General features: G+C 32.7%; 1 protein-coding gene across 1 annotated transcript; it reads left to right on the forward strand.

Annotated features, from left to right (window-relative positions):
- On the forward strand, positions 1–16,400 carry LOC124361862 (deoxyribodipyrimidine photo-lyase-like). The gene is made up of 10 exons (XM_046815903.1): positions 1–230; positions 3,887–3,996; positions 4,291–4,417; positions 5,516–5,641; positions 6,947–7,149; positions 10,538–10,699; positions 12,103–12,298; positions 12,897–13,089; positions 14,314–14,555; positions 15,889–16,400. The coding sequence occupies exons 2-10, from the start codon at positions 3,892–3,894 to the stop codon at positions 16,050–16,052; spliced, it is 1,518 nt and encodes a 505-aa protein (XP_046671859.1). The 5' UTR covers positions 1–230; positions 3,887–3,891; the 3' UTR covers positions 16,053–16,400.
- Positions 16,401–24,936: the final 8,536 nt, after the last annotated feature.

The following is a 24,936-nucleotide window of genomic DNA, read 5'->3' on the forward strand; positions in this document are numbered from 1 at the left end:
TTGCTGTTGTCTTGTTAGTCACTTATGCCAAATTGTTCCACTGTTTTACCTCCAGTCCAGACAATAGTCAGTTCCAGTTCGCTCTTTGGCGGTTGCGCAATCAAAATAAGCGGTTGTTCTCTATTTTCTAGATTAGTGGTTATTTAGATCTAAGTTAACTTTTTGAATTCTTAAATTAACCAAGCATCTAACCTGGTACCTGGTTCTGTTTAAATCTAAATTTCACCGTGGTGAGTTTATTTATTTAATTCAAAAAGGAAAATGCACTAATACTAGGAGAATATATTAATCTACCTTAGCATAGATAACATTGTGCAATAATAATGTACAGTATTAATCTTGTATTTGCCATCTTTTGAGATATTTCTATCCTGGGTCCCAGTAACTAAAAGCTAGTTGATGTGTTGTATGTTGTTTATTTAAATATGAACAGTAGGCCTATCTATATAAATTTATATTTATTTAAATGTATTTATTAAATTTTAATACAAACAATGTTTGTATAGTTTGGAAATTTTTGGGATGGAATTAAATAATAATTTTACTCTAGGAAACCAATTTATTTGGTTTATTTCGGCCTACAAATTTATTTATATTACTAAAATAAAAATTATGGTGATAATGTTTTACTCATACATGAGGATAATAAAATAAGTAAGCAATAAAGTAATTAAGTTAAGGATAAATTTTTATACAAAGAAGGCAAATAATTTGTACAATATATTTTAAATGTTTGTTTATACACAGGAAAGTGTAAACATGAATAGGCTGACTAAATTTTTCTTTAATTTACAATTCGTTTACTGAATATTATGCAACCAGTCTATCCTTGACGGATAAAAATAAGCAAACAATGCATGTCGCTAGCTGTTGCTTTGTAAAGGAGCTGATTAATACATTCAGTGGAGTATAATGTTACTAATGACACAACATAATATTATACGAGGCCCTAAAACACGATTACAGCATAAAATTATCAATTAGTACGCTAAACTAAAAATATAAAATCCGTAAAATTACACGATCCACACTCAAAAACGTTCAATAAATACAAGAGTTTTTACCAATTGTACACCCATAGCATCGACACTTAAACGAGCCGATGGACTGGCTGTCAATTGATATTAGGCTAGGTTCCAGTAATCTGTTACTTTGGTTACATGTTACTAGCCAAGCAAGCTGTATAATTGATTTCCCAATAATATATTACCAACCATACAGACTGTTATTTTGTTTAGTACTGGGTATTAGCGTCATGCTGTTTCTGACTGACATTGGACTAACTTTATTAAGTTGCAAGTAAACTGAGATAGATCTACATGCGTGAGTTATTCACACATTTATTTATAACACAAAGTAAATAAGTTTATGGATGACATAATTTGAACTGTATTATAGGATAAGATATTTGTATGTTAGGTTGTGAAAACAAAAACTTCAGAAAATCTAATAAAAAATCCTTTATGAACACATTTATTATATTAAAATTTATGTTGCAGTAAACATGTTTTTGTAGCAAATTATGTAATATATTTGCGGCATTACAAAATATACTACCACTTGTGTATCTACACTGAGCTTTCCCTACCATAATATTCTAACAATAAATTTATATATTGAGATTCAAACAATCAGTTTTATTTATATTATTGTACAAAATATTTACTATATCACAAAATAAATCACTTACATGTAAAATGAGCTTTTCTTGGCTTAGTGTCTTAACATACACCGATTCACACATTTGTTTAGAAGAAAAAGTGGTATCAATTTACAATATCGTGACCATGGAAAGGTATGTTCATTTTTTTTTCCTGAAAACTACAATTTTTCCTGAAAACAATAGTGAAAAAAAAATTAGTCGGCAACAAAAATCAAAGGAGTTACGAATTTTTGAAATTCTCTGAAAACTCTGTTTTTGACAGTACCTCTGGCAACACTATCCATATTTGACAGTTTGGTATTACTCTGCAGCTCTCTCAAATAAAGAAGGGACGCCATTTTGAACTATTTTGTTCCTCCGTGTCTATTCTTAACCTCCTAGTTCAGTAGTGGTAATGGCACACCTTTGTGTTGGATGTTCATTAAGGTAAGTGATAAGTTACTGAAATGATGCAGACTAGTACGTTAATCCTGTCAACGATGCTTGCCCGCTGCGCAGTGCTGCGCACTGCTTGCTCTTTTAGAAAAAAAATTAACTCGAGCTTGCAAAAGTCGAATCTCAGATCACGTGATGCCCCTGCTCCTTAACGCAATAATGCCCGAAAGGCATCAATATAATACAATAATATTCTTTCCCCCCAGTTTATATGCACCTGTGATAATAATACTAGGCTATAAATGCCCAACCCATGAAAAAAAGTCCATTTTCCATGGTCACGGTATTGTAAATAAATACCAAAAAAGTAAATAAATTTGTATTGAAATATTTAAAATGAACTGTATTACACATATACAATGGTAAGGCGATAGAAATACTTCAGAAAATTTAATACAATGATCTTTTTTTTTATACCTGCTAATCTGTTGTGCCACTATGTTATTAGTTTCCCAGTTACCTAATACCAGGATAGCGAAGTGGTCCGATCCTAGCCACTTATTGTTTACGTTTTCTATTGCAATTAAAATATTACAAAATATATGTATTCGTTTTTAATTGGTCATACTGTTTCATCAGAATGAAAGTAGGCTATTCTTCATTGTGTAATCATGTGTTACCGATATTTTGATGATATATTTTTTAAGTAGGTTAATCATACAAAAATGTATTTAGAAGGTTATGATTATATTAGTTTTGCCCTTTATTAAATTAGTGGTGTTATGTTAGTTGTAGCCACATTGCCTAAAACAATCTAAAACCAATTCTAACAATTTCTTAAAATAGTATAATTTTGTTTTTAGAAAGAATTTTTAGGTGTTCGTTAAGCATATATTTGGTTATATCTCAATTAATCTATCAATCTAGGGGATCGGGGTTTATGTGGAAGCATAACAAACTAAAGGGCAACACAGGTGTAAATAAAGGGGATAGTAGGGTTATCAATGTTAATGAGAGAATGCAAGTGGGAAGAGTAGGTCTACCAACTACATTTCAAGGTAATTTTTAAAGAGTTTTATGATGCTTTGTCTGTTTTTCATCATTTTGGCTACAGTTTCTACCACCATGGTGAAGTTTACAATTTTTCCCCTGTTATTTCAGTCCTTTTGACGTTGTGCAACTACTTCAGACATCTCGGTGCTGCTTTTCCTAAATGGTTAGATTCCTGAATGTTTAAAGAAATAGCCATTCTTTCTCTTTTCTGGTTTGAGTAAGTGATGTTATTCTGCATATTCAATGTAAAAAATAGTGTTAAATAGAGTGCACTTTAGTATACTTATTATTGTAACAGAATGGACAGAAAAGGCGTTGTGTTGTTTTCTTTTACTTCGTAATATGAATTAAAATTCTATGTGTACTTTTAGGGTAGTGGGGAGTTGTCGGTAATTGCAATGGTACTTAGGAATAATATTTTTAGATGAACTTATAATATTTTTAGCTCTCAAAATTTAGAGATCAGTCTTTGGGAATTTTATATTCTATTGATCTAAAGGTATATTTTTTGTTCGTCACTGTCAGTACGAACTATGACATTGGCAGGTGTAGCCCCATGCAGTTTTGTAACAATATACAAATATTGTATCAATTTATCTATCCATTGTAATATATTTTGTTTTAAGATAACAGTTTTATGAGTTAATAAAGTTATAATCAATGGAATTTTCAGGATAGATGGAAGTTTATTTGTAAAAATAGACCAAATATAATAGATGGCTTAATTTGATCAAATGTAGTATCAACTAACTAAATTTGTGATGAATACTAAACAAGTTGAATATTATTTTTCAGTTGTAATGGGGAGTGAAGAGCCATCTCCTAAGAAGCTTAAGTTATCTGGTGATGTCAGCAAAACTGATAAGAGCGATTATGTGCGGATATTGGCAGACGAAAGAAAAAAAGTAAGATATTGGTCTACTATAAAGATTGTATTGACGATTTAACCATAACTTCACATTATTGGCAAAATGAACTACTAGATTATATTTAATTTCAATTCAACCATCTCTCTCTCTGAATTTCTTGAGAAAATCTAGTACACTAGACTAGACATTCTGTCATATTTTATTGAACTAGTGTATTTATATGTTGTGGATGTAAATGGGGTGGATAAAACTAAGTCTGGTACTTATAGGTTTAAATTAACAATATATTTAAAACAACTGAATTTAAATTCTGTATCCAATATATTACAGGCAGCTGAGTCAGTTTTAGAATTCAAGTTCAACAAGAAACGTGTGAAAATCCTGTCTTCCGCTCAAGATGTGCCTGACTGGGCTGAGGGAGTAGTGTATTGGATGTTTCGAGATGAGAGAGTGCAAGGTAATTTTGTATTACTATAGTGTGTAATTAAATTTTCCTTCATATTTTTATTTTTTGTATTATGTATATATTGACATTTAAGGCATTGTGTTTGTTGATAACAGCAGCCTAAGAGGTTTCTAGAAAGTAACCATATTGAGGATGGAATAATGTTTATCTATCATTATCTATATCTTCTTCAAAATTCATTCTTCGATGCCTACTTCTCTTGTGCAAACCATTTCAGTGCACTACTGAAAGTTATTTTCAGTAAGGGCGTCGTTCAATAACTTTCATTGCTTTCGCTGCTTACACAGACAAATTTGTACTCGTGTTATGTGAAATTTATTGATTTAAATACATTGTAAAAATGTCATACTCTGTTAAATTAATTAATAGAATCAGAGTCTGAAGTTCTATTTTTTTATTATTATTGCTTGGGTAAGAGCACTTTGATGCAGTAATGCAAGCCAGGATATTGTCCAGGTAAAAGAAGGATCCATGATAATTGTTCACAAATCGATATGTTTTTCCACACATATGTACTTATGTAAGATTATCGGAACACAAATAAAATATTTTTAATATACTGTTTGTTAACTTAGACAACAGCAACTTAGACTGCTCTAATAGTCTTATAAAATGAGTTTGTTTTTTGGGAACTTTTTATGGTTATATTTATTATATTGATTAATATTTAAAATAACTGTTGTTACAAGTCAACGAAAATTAATGTTTGTTTTACTCATACACTTTGATTTTCATGAAAGGTTTGACATTAGAAGAATGAATGCTCTAAAATAGATCAGAAGTACAAAACAGTGAACAAAGTCTTATTTTTTTACTTGATTTGTTTTCTTAATAATTAATCTCTATAAAACAAAATATTACATTGGCTCTCTTTTACTTATATATTTGTAACAAGTAAATTCCTTATCATCTGTAATTTATTTACTGTATTCACGGTTTATTCAAATTTTTGTTCATTTCGATCACTTCCAGTCCCAATTCATCTGAATAACGATTGTACTGTATTGTTATTTATTTGAATTATGCAAATATTTCCTATAGGAAAAATGTTTTTCAGAAACTGTCTAAAATATACTGTTTTGTTTTCAGATAATTGGGCTTTCCTATTTGCTCAAAAGTTGGCGCTCAAGAATGAAATACCTCTTCATATATGTTTCTGTGTGAAGCCAAAGTTTTTAGATGCCACAATAAGGCATTACAAGTTCTTATTTAAAGGTAAAATTGTCTAATAAAATATTTCTTCTAAACGAATCCTTCTAAAAAAATATAGTCACCTTTATTGGGGGTAGAATACTTAATTTATTCATAGCTCACATATATAAGTAGATGACTAAATATAATTAAAAGACACTTTAAATATAGTATCTTTAATTTTAATATTGTATTAATAGCTTTGTATCTCTCATATATTTTATTTGTTACAAAAAAAGAAAGTACGTTTCACTCTTTTATATGATAATTGTTTTATTTACTAATATAATTTACAGTTTGGAGAATTGAAAGAAGTTGATATTTACAAATGCATTAACTAAAATAACGAGTGTCCCACGAAGATGTTTACATTTTTGAACAGCATCATAGCAAATTTGTTTATATATTTTTATATAAGTTGGAAACATATTAAAAAGTGTACCTTCTTCTTCCAAGGGGCGGTCTATTTCCATGCACTTAGCCTAAAGGGTTGCAGCGCACCCCGAAAGTGAACCATGAGGCAGTTCTACAAACCGCTGAGAACAAACCATCAGGTCCTCCTGTGGAAATTCAACACTTTTGTCCAGAATACCAAAGATGGTGTAGTGATCCCTAATTTCACTTTCTCTTTCTTTGCATTGTAGTTGGCAGCCGCCATTTTGTTTCTGTTGCAGATATCAATATATCAAAATTTTAAGGTACACTTTTGCAAGTTTGCTGCGTTTATGTATACATTCATACAAGTTGGCTGAGGTATACTCATCTGCTGGTTGTTAAAAATGTAAACCCCTTTTATAGGATACAGGATGCTGTATGGGGAATTTCTAGGTTGAGGCAGTGCAATACATTTTTGGTTAGTAAAATATTTTTGTATTTAAAATTTACAGATCTTTAGCTTTCCTTATGACAGGGAGAGTATAAACTTCTTTGTAATAACTCCAGGGCAATTACAGGCATTTAAAATTGGAAATTTAGGAAATTTGGTAATTAGGGCCAAATAAAAACAGCTGCAGATAAAAATGTGAAATTTTTACCATATGTACACAAGTTATGGTTTCAGAGAGTGATGTGTTATTTATTTCTAACAAATTTCTAAATTCCTCAAGAAATGAATTATTAAAAAACACAAAATATTTCTTATATTACATTTAATTAAAAAGTATAATTTCCCTATTTGAGTCATAAATGAATAAAAAACGCTTCCATACTTATTTATTTATCTGTGTTGATGTACTTGTGGAGGGAGAGACCTGTCACCCTATTTAATTTGGCAATTAAATTATTTGTTTTCCTCAAGTGTTTGATGCGAGTTAAATGCCCATGTTCCAGGTTTGGAAGAGGTAGCATCTGAGTGTAAATCACTCAATATTGAGTTCCACTTATTGATCGGGAATGGTGAAGAGGTGCTACCAGGTTTTGTTGAGAAGAACAAAATTGGAGCTGTAGTTGTGGATTTTATGCCACTCAGAGATTGTCTCAGCTGGGCCCAAACATTGAAGAAAAGCTTACCTAAGGAAGTTCCTCTCATTCAGGCAAGTGATGCTTAGTACAATATTGAATTTCTGTACAATGTACAATCTGTTTGAAGAAGTCAATTAAATAGTTAATTGAATATGGGGGAGGTTATCTTTAAAAATAAAAGTTTTAACTACACTTTCTCAAGTAATACACTTGGTTATTAACCTTTAAAGTAGAAAAGGGCTCATTTTGAGCCCTCTGAAGATGTTTTCTCGATTGTAAAGTGCCTAAAAGCTGCTAAGAATTTTCATATTTTCAAAATATCCACTATCTTTAAATTTTAACTTAATGTGATTGTGAACCCTTTTTCGTACCCACTAAAACTTTTCGTGTACCCTTAAGGGTAAGGAAGAGGGAGAGATTACGAACCATTGAAATAAGGTATTAGGGCTATAAGAACAGTTTTCTATCAGTCTTGAAATGGATACTTACAAAAATTGTTAAAATTTATCAAAATAAAAATCTTGTTTTGTTCAATAGTTAAAAAAAATGTACTCCAGTTTTATTTTACTCTTACTGTAGATTCCAGTTTTGGGAAATAAAAATAGTTGAGTCATCCACAATTTATTTTAAGTATTAATTGATATTGTGTATTGATGTTTAAAGAAAGTAGAATAACATCAATTACTTATACTCACCTCACCTATGTTGAGTGTCCAATCTATCACTTCCTGCGTAAAACTTGTGTGTATGGTGATTCTTTTGCATTTAGTACTATACTGAGTAATAAGCATTTGGGAAAACTACTACATTTTTAGTTGTATCTACAATCTTATATTCTACAAATATAATCTACATAAATTATTTCAAAATAATTACCCCACCATACGTCGTTAGGTTATGCTTATGCGCCTCTCATGAACTGTCTTTGAAATCTTTCTTGCATTTATTTACCTTTACTTAAAAACAAGGTGTGTCATGGAATATGTGTTCCTACAACAGCTAGTCCTTCAGAACTCAATTGTTCTGATCTCCTTCAGGAAGTAACGATTGGTATAAGATCGAAAAACCTCTTCAAGACGGTTGTTATTACAAACTCTGACAGAAAAAGCTGTACGATATGGGTTCAGAAACATGCAGCACAATTCCTGAGGACTTAGACATCTTTTGTTTAACTAGTGACTCCTTTGTGTTGATCATGTGCAAAAATAAATAATGTCTGTATCTATAAAAGTATAAAAGCTGTCATACAATGCACATAGTTTCATGTAAGTTTGTGTTGGTGTTTTTCCTTTCTTTAGCATGAATTCAACATCCTGGTAATAATTTTCATTATATTCTCTTTTGTTATTGTGTATTATGATTACTTTTGGTAACAGTTTTGTTGTATATTGTGGCATGTATGTTATAGTTAGGATAATAATAATTAACACACGAATGTTCTGTGAGTCTGAACCTACTATTTCTGACATCTTCCATCGAAAATAAATCACAAGCTCATTCAGGTTCCAAAGTAAAAATTAATGTAAAGCATTTAATGTAAATTTGTTAACTGAGATGAAAACATAATGTATATTTTAACAATATTATATACTAGAGAAATAGATTTTAATGGCTATGAAATATTTTTTAACTCATGAAATGACAATTGTTCTCAACTAAAACAACTATTGTCATAGATAGTGTCCATGAGTCATGCTCATATACATGCTCTAGTGCACTCATCTCTTATTACAGTTCTTTCATTTCAGAAACACCATTGTTTGTCTTATTAAACAAGAAAAGGACACTGTTACGTAACATTGGACCTGGTACGAACACTCAGGGTTTTACATAAGCAGAATTGTTCCAAAGAAGATAAAAAATGTTGTCTATACACTTTTCTTCCTCTTTTCTTCAAGGATGGGTTTATTACCAACTGCAGACAAAATTAGAATTTGAAAATGACCTTGTATAGTGTGTAGTGAACTTAAGGGGATTCACCACTGAAAATAAGGAAAAAATATGAAATATTCAAAAAAAGTTTTTTTTGTCATATTTTGTCATTTGGAACCTACTGAACAAAAACATAGTATCCTAAGACCTATATTTTAACCCTAAGTATGAAAAAAAATAACGTTTTTTGCAAGCGCGTCAATGTCCAAAATTTCACATTTTTACTAGATACCTTATTTTTTACTAAAAACATCATAATTTCTTTTATATATTTCATTATAAATATGTAAACCAGATATTTAAATCTAGTTTAATACGCATATCAATTGTACTGTTTTATTTTCATTACTCTATGCTGAAGAAGAAGAAGAAGAAGTAGTAATAGATTAAAAACAAAACAATTTGTGTTCTGTCATCTGTCATTCTACTGTTGAGTTTCAGGCTGTTTGTATTGAGTGAAGTTTAGTTCATTTTTATGCCATGAAATATGGGAAGAGTCAAGAATAAAAAAAAAATGTTGCTAGAAGAAATAAGGACAATATTGCAAAGCGGTATGAGGTGCAACCTGCAACCTACGTCACCGACCAAACTCTGTTTTATTTTACAATTTATATATATATATATATATTAATATATATATTTGTATTTTATTGAACACTGACATAATAATATGACCTAATATTGATGTATAATACAACCTTTTGACCTAATATATTGTACAAATTTATTTCAGAACAATAAACTAAAAAATATACGTGATATATTAGTGTTGAACCTACGTTTACTTTTATTGCAGTTTTCCAAAAGTTTGAATTTCCATAAATTTTCTGACAAAAATCGATATATCTTGGGAACTAATTGAGATAGAAAGTTCATATTTTTACCACATATTAAGTAGATCTTTTTCTAAATATTTAGGTAGAATTAGACTTTTAGGTATATATGATGAATAGAAACATAATTTTATATATATGCATGTTTTTTTTTAAAAAGTCTAAAGTTTACTAAATTATTTTATTAAAACGAATAATGCTACCATGATAAATCTACCTAAATATTTAGATTAGATCCATATCTTCAAAATTAGACCATGAGTAGTGCAATATGTTGGATAGTTTTCTTAGATATATCAATTTTAAATATGGTCTGAAAAACGCGAAAAACCCCCGTTTTTATTCACTGTAGGCTGTATGTGACAACTATTTGGCCGTTTTATATTTTTGTATTTTTTGTTAGCCTACTACACACTAGAAAAAAAATGGTTAAGCTATTTTTATTGTGTATTTAAAAAAAAGTATGTTTTCAGTGGTGAATCCCCTTAACCTGATTCTCTGAGTTCTTTTTATTGTAAACGAACTACAAACCTTTAATTAAAACGGACAATAATTTTATTGATTTACTCGTCACTACATAATATAACCATAATTATAGATTAAAAACGAAAGTGTATGTGTGTTACATTGTGCCATATTCGTTGTTTCAGAATGTCATTGAGCTAACCACTGTGTGCACTCTGTTGCAACTTAGGTGGATGCACACAATATCGTGCCTTGCTGGACAGCGTCTGACAAACTAGAGTATGGGGCCCGAACTATCAGAGGGAAGATTACCCGCCAGCTGCCGGAGTTCCTCACCCAGTTTCCGCCCGTTGTGAAACATCCGTTCTCCGGAAAGCTCAAGGCTGATAAGGTGATGAGCTTTTAAAGTAATAAGACATTTTATTTATCCTTCAGCATGTTACGTACATTGCAATAGATATTGTCGTTTTGTTTAAACAGTCATTCTCAAAGTTTTTATCCTTAGATATATTCGAGTATTAAAAAGTAGATATAATACAAGTACTAACTATTCAGATTAAATGTTGTGCAACTTCTTACTACTTCGTAGGCTACAATTTCATATCACATCTTTGATAGTTTTATGATATTCGTCCAATTTATAGAATGGATTTCTAGATAGCCAGTCATGTAACACTACTGAAAATTTGTTTGTCTTATAAGATGGCTCTTGAATTGGCTGTTTTGAGATGTAGGAGATAAGGGGTAAGGGTTGATGATGAAAGATTATTACATTGGCTATCCACTACAATAAAGTTAATTCATAGTAAAGTTAGTGACTTGACTTCAATAAATAATACTTTTATCAAACTGTACATATGGTGACGTTTGGTAGTTAAGATAATGGGACAACTGGATTCATGGCAAATCAAATGTTTATTTAATGTGATGTAATTGAATTTTGTACAAATTAAAAAAAAAATGTATATCTTTTACTATCATTTCATATCTCTACTGTATTTAAACTATTTAAATTTGATAGAAAAACCTTGTAATCAATGGTCCAATTTTAAGTCCCAATTATCATATTTTACGTAGTTATCTGATGCTATCCTTTGTCCATTTCTATTTTACTTTTAACATTTATAAAAACATAACTTCAAATAATTTAAAGAGTAGGATTCAAACATGTGCTCAGAATGTTGTTAACGTGTTACGACGACATGTATCTCATTGGGTACTTGTGATCTTACACAACAACCATTGTGTATACGTGTTAACACACTCCTAATATTTCCTTTGAATTTGAGGTAAACTACATTTTGAAAGGTTTATATTCTGGGCAATTTTTTGCTTAACTTACTGGCTTAGGAGCCAGTAAGTTTTTGCCCATTAAAGTTTTTGGAAATGACAAGTTAGGACAAGTTCAAAAACTGTTGTGTGAGTAATTTCAGATATAACAAAAAAAATAATGATTTTATTGTTAAGTGGACTATTAATATTGTGTCCAGGTTCAGCAATAAACTTCAGTGTAAATAATAAATTACGCTCAGGTTTCATTACTGATCCTGGACATGACGATAATAGTGTTCACTTTAACAATAACATCATTAGATTTTTTATTAAGTTTTAATCACTCACACAATTATTGTTCTTGAACCTGTTAAAAAATTTTATTTTAAAATCTTTTGTAGGATGTAGATCCTAAACAAGTAAGTTTAAATTTTAATGTTCATGAGTTATTGTTGATATTTAAAATGTAGGATAGGGCTTCTCAGTACCACTGATTTCACACGACACTGGGATTGTTGTTAGATTGACTGGGAGGCAGCAGAAAAGAGTCTCCAAATGGACCTCAGTGTAGCACCAGTGACAGGTTTTGTGCCTGGCTACAAGGCTGGCATCTCTGTCCTGCAGGAGTTCTGCAACAAACGCATCAAACTGTTCGGCTCCAAGCGCAACGACCCGACTGTCAACGCCCTCAGCAATCTGTCTCCCTATTTTCACTTTGGTTGGTTGAGTAACAAACATCTGTCAATCAGTTAGTAGAACCTTCATCATAAGACAAAATTTAACTAAGAAACCTTGTATTTAAACATAAACTATGAAATTATTACTAAATCAATAGCGTAGAACTAAGAATTTTGAAATACTAATAAAGCATTACAAAAACAACTAGAAAGAATAAAACTGTCAATTACATTAAAATACAATATCTTAAAAACTATAACGACAAGATCATTGTTATTAATGCATGAAAGATATTAACTGACATTTAAAACTTCTATCAATCTTGGCTGTATAATAAACAAACCTAATAAAATTCATAAAAATAATTAAAATATAGATGCCAAAATTAAAACACAATAGTTTTAAAGCTATCTGTTATTAGTTGTACTGGTTGCTCATTAAAAATTGGATTTAGTAAACACAAATTAATCATCGCTACGCATACAAAAGAAAGCATAGTTAGAAAAGTTGTTCAGAGGAGTACCTTGTTCACAAAATTTCCTCTATTTTGTTTCCAAATTCTAACATTACATAAATATAGGCCATTAAATAAAAACATAGGCACTCTTTTTTAATACATGTGTATTTACATGTTACAGGCCAAATTTCAGTTCAAAGAGCAATACTGTGTGTGAAAAAGTTAGGTTCCAGCCACAAGGAGAGTGTTGATGCATTTGTAGAAGAAGCAGTCATCCGGCGAGAACTGTCTGACAATTTTTGTTACTACAACAAAAAATATGACAGCATCGAAGGAGCTTATGACTGGGCCAAGAAAACACTGAACGATCACAAGTAAGATCAGAATTTTGTTAATGTAATTCTTGCAATTCTTAAATTATAATTTTGGATTTCAAAAAATATGATGGGATCAAAGGAGCTTATGACTGGGCCAAAAAAATACTGAACGATCATAAGTAAGATCAGAATTTTGTTAATGTAATTCTTGCAATTCTTAAATTATAATTTTGCATTTCAAAAAATATGATGGTATCGAAGGAGCTTATGACTGGGCCAAGAAAACACTGAACGATCACAAGTAAGATCAGAATTTTGTTAATGTAATTCTTGCAATTCTTAAATTATAATTTTGCATTTCAAAAAATATGATGGTATCAAAGGAGCTTATAACTGGGCCAAAAATACTGAACGATCATAAGTAACATCAAAAAGTAGCCCACCAAATTAGTGTATCCTTATTAGAAATTAGAGACAGATTATTAATCTTTGCTAGCCTAAGCAGCTTTTAGGAGCTCTAGAATACCGAAAGTGACAACCTAGGTTAGGTTAAAAAGTGGCCCTTCCAACTAGCGTATCCTTATTGGAAATGAGACTGAGAATATTAATCTTTGTTAGCCTAGGTAGCTTTGAGGAGCTTTAGAATACCATAAGTGACAATGATAGGTTAGGTTGGGTTAAAATGGGGCCCTTCCAATTAGCATATCCTTATTGAAAACGAGACTGAGAATATTAATCTTTGTTAGCCTAGGTACCTAAAACGAGTTCTACAATACAATAAGTGACGATAGGCTACGTTGGGTTAAAAAGTGGCCCTTCTAATTAGCATATCCTTATTGGAAATGAGACTGAGAATATTAATCTTTGTTAGCCTAGGCACCTAAAACGAGTTCTACAATACCATAAGTAAAAATGATAGGTTAGGTTGGATTAAAAGGTGGCCCACCAAATTAGCATATCCTTTTTGGAAATAAGACTGAGATTTATTACTGTTAGCTAACCTAGGCAGCTTTGATGAGCTCTAGAATAATACCATAAGTGAAAATGATAGTTTAGGTTGGGTTAAGAAATGGCCCACTAAGCGTATCCTTATGGGAAATGGGACTGAGAGTATTAATCTTTGCTAGTTTAGCAGTTTTAAATGTACCAATTTGGCATTTATTATCCATAACGCCTCAGTGTCATACATAGTAGAGGAATGACATTTTCAGTGAATATTACAAGCATGCAATTTTGTACCTTACTAATATGTTGACCTGTGACCATATTGTAATGTTACAGGAAAGACAAAAGAACCTATGTCTATACAAGGTCAGAATTGGAGGAAAGCAAAACACACGACGATCTGTGGAACTCGGCTCAGATACAGCTGGTCCGGGAAGGTAAAATGCATGGATTCTTGCGAATGTACTGGGCCAAGAAGATACTGGAGTGGACAGCTTCGCCTGAAGAGGCTTTAGCTTCAGCTATTTACCTCAATGACAGATATAGCATGGACGGCAGAGATCCTAGCGGTTACGTTGGTAAGTATATGTATTTAACCTTTTTTTTTTGTTTTTTTTATGATTTGTGAATCAAATTCATTTAATATTTTAAGTAATATATTTCAATTTTTTATTATATACTTTTTAAAAGTAAATAATTTTTGTGAAATTTTGCATCATCAGTTACAATAGGTTATTTATTGTGAATTATATTACAGTAATACAAATGTTATTACTAAATTAGAATTTATTAAATCAAACTATGTTGAAAAACTATTCGGAAAAAAACATCTGAATTAACAACAAAGCTTGAAGAAATATACAATTGAATCTTTAGCAGAAAATATGTTTGCAAACAATTGCATATTGATTGTAATTAACGCTCTCCCGCTCCCATTGTTTCCAGGCGCTCACGGTGCTTCTAACCTCAATTAATTCGCTCTGCCGGTCGGGCTCGGTCAAAATACGCGGCGTCTCAACTTACATACGTTCTGTCATTGTAATTAACTATAATTATATATATTAATTATTTTACTATATATTGGTTCAATGAAGTTGATTGTACGAGACCAGGGAGGGGGCACACGGACAGCTGGGCGCCGGGTTGTTTGTTGCGCAGTTACTTGGTGAAGGTCATTGTCTGGCTCGCCGTCACTGCCCCTGCCACTGTGATCACTCCGAACTACATCCTCAATGCCACCAACCACTTCACAAAGCTCTGGTACATCACTACACTCACTTGAATCGTCGCAATCACTACTAATAACGAGATCGATTTCACTGTCACGAAGTGTACGACTACAACCCGCCATTGTTTCCGCACAACTAATATAAATAGCAAAATAATGGAATAAATCTACTGTAAAAGTAAAGTAAATGGTCTCCTGATAGCAAACAACCCTTAGTAGTACAAACTATTGCTACTCGAGAGCAGCACTTATCGGCTCTAGTAGATAAAGCAGTGCGTGCCGATCTGTGCCGTTTAGGCTGCAGTGGCTATGTTGTGGCCGTGCCGATTCATGCCTTGCGAGCGGGAGAGGGTTAAACAAGTCCACATTTTTACAGACAAATTCTTATGCTTAAACAATTTTGTAAGGTATAAAGATGGTGCAGTTTCTCAATATTTGAAAGTACACTTAACGTAGCTAGGAAGGGTTGATTCAACTTGAATGTCTCAACTAATAATGTATCTTCAATTTGAGATTTCGAGATGACAGCTACATGTAAAATCTCTCTTTCTTCAGATTAAGCAGGAAGGGATATTTATTTTTGCATACAATTTACAAATGGTTTGATCTATTTTGTATATAATATTGTTTTTATGTTTTCTGTATTTTTATCGGGTGTTATATAATATTGTCTTTATGTGTAGGCTGTATGTGGTCAATCTGTGGTATACATGACCAAGGCTGGAGGGAGAGAGAAATTTTCGGGAAAATCCGCTACATGAATTATGAGGGCTGTAAGAGGAAGTTCAACGTGTCTGCTTTTGTGGCAAGATATGGAGGGAAAGTCCACAAGTATATTAAAAAATGAGAAGACAATCAAAGTTAACACTCTATTGAACATTGTCTCCGTTGTTATAATTAAATGTGTGCAATTCCTCAGTTGTATTTTAAAAGTATTAATCAAAGCAAACCAAAGACATTTCTGTATCGCTCAAAGCTTGATATTTTAAATGTGTTCATTTTTGTTATTAAGTTCTAGAATGTCTCTAAAATGTTATTGTTAAATCTATAATAACAATGTACCCTAACAAAACTTGATTGCCTTCAAGTAAAGTACAAAGGTTGCTGTTCTTAGGGTTGGAATCTCTTAGATGTAAATGTAAAAACGTTTAATTCTGTGAAAATATTTAATAAATCTACTCTTAATAACCTCTCATCTAGATACGCCATAAAGATTTCCATTCTGTCATTAAGAAATGTTTCATTTAAATATGCAATAAAATTTTGTCTCCTAAACTGAAAGAAATGGCCTTCAAGAAAAGTACAAAAGCTTCCTGGAAATAAAATGTGGAAACATTTACACTAGCTGATACTTATTTATAAGAAATCAATTGTGTGTCTTAATACTTAAGAGTAATTAGAAGCACATCCATTAGTATTAGCGTAAGCCATAAACAATTTATATTTAGTTTTAATATTTGATACCTTTATATTTTTTATTTTGTAGTAAAACACATTATTTTAAACTAGTGACTTCTTTTTCTTTCTGTTTCCCCTATCTTGTAACAAGCTTTCATTACCAATATTAAATTATTACAACTTCGTTGTTTGACAATTCATTGGAAGAAATTTAACCCTTTCTGGACGAAACACGGATGCTGTCCAGTGTGCTGTAGTTCCGCTAGCGGACGAATCACAGACACTGCATGGGTGGCGTACTACGTCTCATTTCACTGACATATTGGCATAGTTTGGTGGGTTCTACTGACTCTGCATTGTGTTGCTTCTTCTCGGTTTGAACTATTTGAAACAATATTGCAGCCGTTTTTTTGCAGTACATTTACTGGTTTGTTGACGAGCAACAAAAACTCTGCCGATGTAAACAAACTAGTCGAGCCACTGTGAATAGGGGTTCTTTGTACTTTTATTGTTGTTTTCGCCGTAATACAAATTTGTTTAAGTTTTTAATTTTTTTGTTATCTCCGTTTATCATAAAACTCTATGAAGAAAGTTTCTTTGTATAGATTATTTTTTATATTTATATAGTATGGGAGGCCATAAAAACAAATATAACCTTGTAATATAGAACCTAAAATTATGTGAATTTGTAAATGAGCATTAAACGCAAAGAAATTTCACTTTAGTGTAGTTCATGTCATTATATTTTGTTAGTGTTGTGATTATGTTTTTGTGGTGTAACTCGTTAGTAAAAGTATTTTAACCTTCAAAGGTTGAGCCTGCACATCAGCATTTTAAGATAGGCAAAAAGTCATGCAGAGCCATTGGACTATTGTATTCAGAATAAAACTGTGATTTTAAACAGATTAAAAACTATGTAGCATACAGAACACTTGTTGTAATGAAATATTGAAAAGAAATTATACAAAAATCAAAAAGACTAATTAGCAGTAATGTTGAAAATCAATATAAATATATCTACATTATTTTTAAAGTTAAATTAAACTAATCCTAAAGAACTAAAAGATCTGTATAAAAGTATTCCTTACAGATCCTTTTCATTAAATTAATTTTGTTACCCGTTAACATACAACACACATACTTAAACTATTGTAATTATTATTAGGCCTATTCTTACTCTGAAAGTCACAAGGACTCTCTTATCCCAAATGTTTGTTTTGCTATTTGTGAAAAAAATGAAATGACATGTCTATTTTGAGCCTGATTTATGGCCTGTTTTAGTCCTTTTTCCAGTAAATCTCGAGATATTATGTAACCTCCTATAAACATTAATAATGTTATTTTACTTACACACTGAAGAAAACCAAAAGATAGAAAATTAAACTGAGCTTTCACTATTTTTGAAATGACATTAATATAAAAGGAATACTTTTTTCCTGAGGGAAAGAGGTGATTGTCTCCACACTTAGTCCTGAAAGGACGTTTGTGCCTTCCTAATATATATTTGTATTCTCAGAATATGAGACTTACAGAAGCCAATCAGACTTCAGGACTCCTGTTCTTCCTGATGCCCTTGGGGCTGAGGAGATATACCCCTAGGAATCTTTTCCAAATTTTAGATATAGCAGGACAGTTTAGTCAAATATGCTACACTGTTTCCTCCTCTTCTCCGCAGAGTTTGCATTCATCAGTCTGGCTAAGGCCCACCTTCATGAGGTGTTTTCTAAGGGGGCCATGTCCTGTCAGCATCCCTATTATCATTCTTATATCCTTCTTACTCTGATCTAGGAGAGATGCCCACCCTTTAGCATAAGGAGTGATAAACATTTTTGATTGTTTTAATCCAGAGTCCCTACTCCAATTAAAGTTTCTTGTCCCTTTTCCCAATCTTTTACAAGAGCTTTCCTGTAGGAGAAAGCTATCCTGCAACCCGGCTCTGGCCCCACAATAAAGGACTCCACTCCCTTTTTGGCGAGGGTATCTGCTTTTTCATTACTATGAATTCCCTCAAAGCCCAACTGAATTTTACTCTATTTTCCTTAATCAGTTCTACCAGAGCATTCTTGCATTTCCAGACTGATTTCGAATCAAACGAACAGGTATAAAGTGCCTTCAGTGCTGCCTGGCTGTCAGAAAAAGGAATACATTAAAACTGAAGCTTTTGTACAGGCAAAAAGTTTTCATTATAAAATAGCAGTTACCCACAGCCTTGCATGCAATTTCTTAACCTTTGTATAATATGTATGAACACTTCTAGTTCGAGTAAATTATATTTCCGACACCAATGTTGAGTTTGCTTTGCTACGACGATCAAGAAAATAGTAAACAGGTGTGTGTTTATGGCCATTTACTCATGTATTTATTTATTGTAATTTACTCATGTATTAGTATTTTTTTGTGCCATAGTTGTTTTTGCCTTGTTTCCCTGAGCAAAAAATGTATATACATACACAGATCTGAGAAGTCTACTTCTGTTAGAAGACCTCAGTGGGTTTTATCACAGTCTTTAAAGTTAACGTGAAAGTGTCTTTAATATCTGCATTACAGCTCTGATCAAGCTGGTATACTTTAAATTACTTAAAATTTACAGTTAAAAGAATATTTTTAATAAAACTTAATTTTCTCATCTAGGTATTTTTTTACTCTATGCTTTCAAGACTATAAATATATTATACAAATTGAAAATAGTGGTTAAATGAATTAAATATATGGTTGTGCTGTCATAACACAATGTTTACAAAAAAACAGTTCATTACATTTTACAGGCTCAATTTTTATTTAATGTTTGTTTAGCAAAAATATTTGTTTATTTGTTAGGTAGTATTAAAATAATACTTTTTAATTTTACGTTGTCGAAGGTTAAGTCTAAGAAAGGGCCATGCAGCCCTAACTTTGCGTGTATAAATTTAAAATTGTTTATTTCATTTCATTTACAGTAATGAAATTTTAGAGACCAAGAAGGGATTTTCCAAAACTTTTATAGACCATTGGGGTTAAGCATGGAGGGATTTTTTTAATAAAGAATATGCCTATATGTCCATTTAAAATTTCCGTACAATTGGTCCTGTAGTTTTTACGTGATTGAGTAACACACACACAGACATACACCATTAGAGCTTTATATAATAGTATAGGCAATACCCACTTATAGTAAATTGGAAGTAATTAGCTTCTAGTTTAATCTTTAGGGCATTTTGCTGTGTACAAGTACAATAAATATACTGTAATGAAATGTTACCAACTCTTACACAATATTTCAATATATATTGAAACAGTAAAAACAAAAAGCAAAAGACTTCATCTTAATTTAAGAAACATGCCATTAAAACACATTTAAAGAAGTATCAAAGACAATATTGGCGCACAAAGTTGTAAGTACACAAAAACACCCACTTTTGAATGTATTTTTACAAATACGTTATTTTTTTAAGGATAAATGTTATTATTAATTTCAATTTAATCCATCACATGACTGTTACAATATTTGTTTGCTCAATACATCATTAAACCATCAAAAAGTGTTATAGAAGCTCAAAAACTAAAAACACCCACATTGTGGGTATTTAAATAATCATTGGTAAATACCCAATTGTACTTACCTGACCCTCATCACCAGCCACTGGTTTCACTTTTACACTTAGAAAGACCTTCAACACTGGCCTTATTCTGTGAGCAATGTGTATTGTAGTCTGAAAGATACATGAGATGACCTGGTCAGCTTTTAATAATTTTGATCTTTGTGGATAGTCTTGGTCCCTATTCATCATTATTTTGGTCCTTAGAATTGGAGAAAATGTTCTTTGTCTACCTCTCAATGTATTTATCTCTTCTTGGACAGAGTTTAACACATGATGAATAGAGTGGGTTGTAATTTTTAGGATTATTTGGAATTTCTGATTTGTTAGTCTTCCTGACTAAGCCTTTAATTTAATTGTCCACCTTTCTCAATGACTCTTTGGGAATGTTTTGGTTTTTGGGGATTCTCACTGGAAGTATTCAAGTAGACAGTGAAGACATTGGGGCTGTTATTGAGTGCTGTCTGGGGGGGGGGGATAATGGATATTAAGAATAGATTGTTAAGTTAGTAGGAGTAAGTCTAGATGTTGTTTATATTGATGTAGGATGTAAGAATCTGAGGAAAAACCCAGGGTACAATGGTGGGTACGGTAAATGAGAGGCCCTTCACAGTATGGCAGACTTGCTTTATACTGCCGAAACGAATTTTCAAAGTTCTAAAGTATTTCTTGACAGAGTGCTGGTTCGGCAAGATATTGGATTTAAAGCTCTGAATGATTTCAACGCCCAGTTTGAAATCATGTGCATCGACTTTGATGTTACTCTCGTTAAGGCACACTCGCGTTGGCGGGAGGGACCACTCCCGGGACGGAGTGCACTTCAACTGGAGAGGTGTAACTTGTCCGAGGAGGTTGTTTGTGGACACCATATCTGCGGCTCTGCAGTCTCCGGCTGCTGAGCCAATCTCTCCACGATGTGACCGGGCTGAAGTCTGGACAGTATTGTCCGCTCCCGCTTCCGAACGAAGTCACGGGAGCAGGACTGACTTTTGCTGTGACCATGGCGACTGTGGTCGCTGTGTGAGTACGATTACTCCTTGCCCATCGGGAAACTAGCAGTTAGGGGGGGGATGATGGGCCTGTTCTCTGGATCGCTCATCTGAGTATGAAGGTTTGAAGAGATGTACGTTCACTGGTGGACAATATCGGTTTTGATATCTTCGGGGTGACGTAGGCCTGGTTTTATCTTGGCAAACCCTCTGACACCTACATGATACCTGTTGCTCTATACCTGAGGGAAGGTATCTTATATGAAGAGCATTTTCTATCTGAAGATGTAGACTCCAGTATAGAATATGTTTTCCTGAGGTTAAAGGAGGTTAGGCTTGGTTTGTGCGTTGTATATTTGTGCCTCCCTATATTAGGTACACCCGCCTAGGTGCTCTGTTGCATGCTTTATTTGTTAACCTAACGATTTAAGTAAACTCAGTGGTATACTTGGAGGACCCGGACATTGATTTTTAAAGTTTAGAACAAGATTCGACTTATATCTATTTCCGGGATGCTGTCAAGTTACTTCCCGTGGAGGGAGTGTGCAGGCAGCTGTTCCTTCTGCTACTACTTTTAAACTAGTTATTCACACATCTTACATAGCTTGGCCATTCTTTTGAAAATTGAATGTAGTCTTCACAGTGAATGTAGTTTTTCTACAAAAAAACCACGTGGCTATAACACGCTGCTTTGATTCTGTTGTGGTCAAACAATACAACCTATCCTTCAAAAGCAATTTATTCATCAGCTTTCTCCTTATTTATATGGAATCCAGGTTTGTCAAAGGTCATTGTAAATCATTTCTCAACAATTTTGCTCACTAATAAGAGGTTAACAATTTATTATGTGATATGAAAGACTTCACATGATTGAACTTCAATGACTGGTGGCTAACCAGAGAGAAGAGAATTGGAGAATTTTGTGTTGGAGTTCCGGAACTATCCGCAATCAAGTTAGATACCTTAGCAGCTAGAACATATCTAGGATTAGGTTTGACACTCTAAATTCTACTTCTGTTTTTAGTTATATGTAATGGTGCCCATAAGTTGAGGTGCCAAATATAGGTTTTTGTTAGAGAAATTGCCATGAAGGTTATCTTTCCCTCATTAGGGTTGTTAGAGCTTTGATCTTAAGTATTTCCTCCTGAATTTTTAGGTTTAAATTTAATATCATGTTTTCTAATTAGTTATTTACAATTATTTGACGCATTTTTGAATGATTGCATCTTAAACATTACATAGGTACTGTTGTTTTGACAAACTGCAGCTCAACTTTTTATATAATCAGGAGATTGTGTAGTAGCTTTATCTTCACTGAATCCTTATGTGATTGGTGTTCCAGTATTTTGTAGAGACCATAATCATTGGTTGATCAGTAGTCAGTTTTTGTAGGCAACTTGCGGTTGTAGGCTGCTTTTGTAGGCTTTTCTTCATTAAGCTCGCTGGTAGAGCTGCTATTTCCTTCTGACTTAGCTTTGTCAACACACAGAATTATGCAAGAATGTGCCTTGCGGTTTTGTTTCCTCTAATTCCCCACAACTCATCCTATAAATAATCATGAACTGGGTAGACTTTTATCGCAAATTCCCATGTATTATATTATATTAATTTTTGACTCAAATTCGTCTTCACTCCTGTTGATTTAAACATATTTAAATAGATGATATACTTAATGCATTAATTAAACTATTTCAGGATCTGTATTTTTTTGTCTGACTGCCTTAATTTGTGACAGAGAGATTAAATATAAGAAAAGATCAAGATGTGAATTTATTGCTTCTTACGGTTAACCTCGACGGTAGTAAACAAATAACGGGAATGTAACAACATAACCTTGACATGCTCCATTACTGCGGTTAAGCATGACACGTAACGGTTGACAATGACGGGAAATACGTAAGGTTATCATTTACTACGTAATATAACAACGCGACCTTATAGACAGCGACTTAATGATAATACCAGTGCATAGTATTTAGTACGGCTTCTTAATAGTCAAGGTTTTCTATGTTGATAAACTGCCTAAATTTTCAGTTATAGGTTATGTTCATCATATTGTGACCGACGAGACAGGTGGTTGTTGAAAAAGCTGCTGTCTTGTGGTGGCGATTTTCAAGGATGTCACTACTTATAAATCTTTACTTCGAATTCTTTCCTCGCGTTTGTTTGGGTTTCGACCAGGCCTGCGACCACCAACATGCTTTACCAGTGACATTGACTACAACTACCGATTTGCCACACAGTTACTTCGTTCAACAACGTCCATGCCAATATTAATTCAATTGCCTTTTATATAATTGTTTATGTTTTTTGAAGTAACTACTTCTTTTGGCAGGCTATATATAGGTGTGTTGCACGAGCAAAAAACGTCCGTTTCGCATCATGAAACTTCACGTCACGCTTGTTTGATATCAGTGGCTATCCAGGCGTGCTAGGAAGAGGCTATTTAGACAAACTCACTATTTCAAACACAAATTGTGTTTGTTATTGGTTTGAATACCTCCTAAAGCATCAGTAAAACCTGCACTAGTTGTAGAAAAAGACCGATGTTATCAACGCAATGGATGTCCAGGAGTGGTACATTGCTTACGGAAAATGGGGGTAAAGGGATAATTTGACCGATATGTCTAGTTTACTGTGGATGATTGTGGTAGGGTTAGGTATTCCTTAGTTCAAAAGGCTTTATAAAGCCTACGTGGAAGGATATCTCCTCTGTCCACTTAGAAGCTGGAACAAAACAAACCTTTCTCTCCTTCTAAGAAGGCATGGCTGAGATAGCGTTTACTGCTCTCTCTCTTTTTATTGTCCAATGGGATCTCAGCAGGAGACGGTACCAAACCCTCACAGTTATATATCCTGAATATGACGTCACTTCGGAAGGAGCACAGAAGACATTTTGGATTTGAGTGCATAGAGATTTTTTTAACTTATTGACTAAGAAAACAACACCTGAATCAGATAGCGCAATATACGTTAGACCTTGATGAGCAAATATGGTCTTCCAATGTAACGAAATTGACTATTGTAACTAGTATTATTGTAGTTGTCTGCGCATTGCTTATAAATTAAACATTGCAGATTCAAAAAGTTGCCAAAAATAATATTTGTATAATTGTTCTAGCAGGTTGTAGAACATGGGTGAATTTTGAGAAGTGTTTCATGCAGTAAGAATGAAATACCAGTTGGGTGCATTGTTTGGTTATTGTACGATCACTCATATACCCACTATGGTACCTTGATAGTTTCTGTAAATAAACATAAGCAATCCAATATAAGAGATGGGACTCAAAGTAAATCCCCAAAGTCTGCAAATCTTATCAATTTTGATCACAAAATGAAACATTTGGAGCTGAAGTTTGAACATTGTAATTTTAGGTTTGCTTGCATCTATAGAAGTGATCTTGAGTAGTTTCGCCTTTTTACATGGGCGGAACTTTGTAATGTTCCGCAAGTTCTAGACATTGTTCTAATAGAAGAGTTTAGACAATATTGAACTAAGTATTTCAAGTCATGCATGAATTCGTTATTGTGAAACACGGATCGAATCAGGGATGGGTAAATAAAGTACGAATCGATGGAACTGATCGGATGTTGTGAAATACTCGTACATACAGCACACGTAAAAGTTGGTCGAATCCTAAATAGAACCAGGAAAAAAGTTGGAAAAGTAGAAAAAGTAATCAATACAAATTGTGTAGATTTAAAATTGTTCCCGTATATTACTCTGGATTGTTTTTTAACAGTGAACAAGGTAGAGAACCGTTTCCGG

This window comes from Homalodisca vitripennis, chromosome 5 (genome assembly GCF_021130785.1).
Source record: "Homalodisca vitripennis isolate AUS2020 chromosome 5, UT_GWSS_2.1, whole genome shotgun sequence".
Lineage (NCBI taxonomy): Eukaryota > Metazoa > Arthropoda > Insecta > Hemiptera > Cicadellidae > Homalodisca > Homalodisca vitripennis.

Excerpts from the sequence above, each read along its gene's own strand:
- LOC124361862 (XM_046815903.1), top strand. The coding sequence starts at position 3,892 with ATGGGGAGTGAAGAGCCATCTCCTAAGAAGCTTAAGTTATCTGGTGAT. Across the intron at positions 3,997-4,290 it reads TGGCAGACGAAAGAAAAAAA|GCAGCTGAGTCAGTTTTAGA; the intron begins GTAAGATATTGG and ends AATATATTACAG. Across the intron at positions 10,700-12,102 it reads GAAAGCTCAAGGCTGATAAG|ATTGACTGGGAGGCAGCAGA; the intron begins GTGATGAGCTTT and ends GATTGTTGTTAG.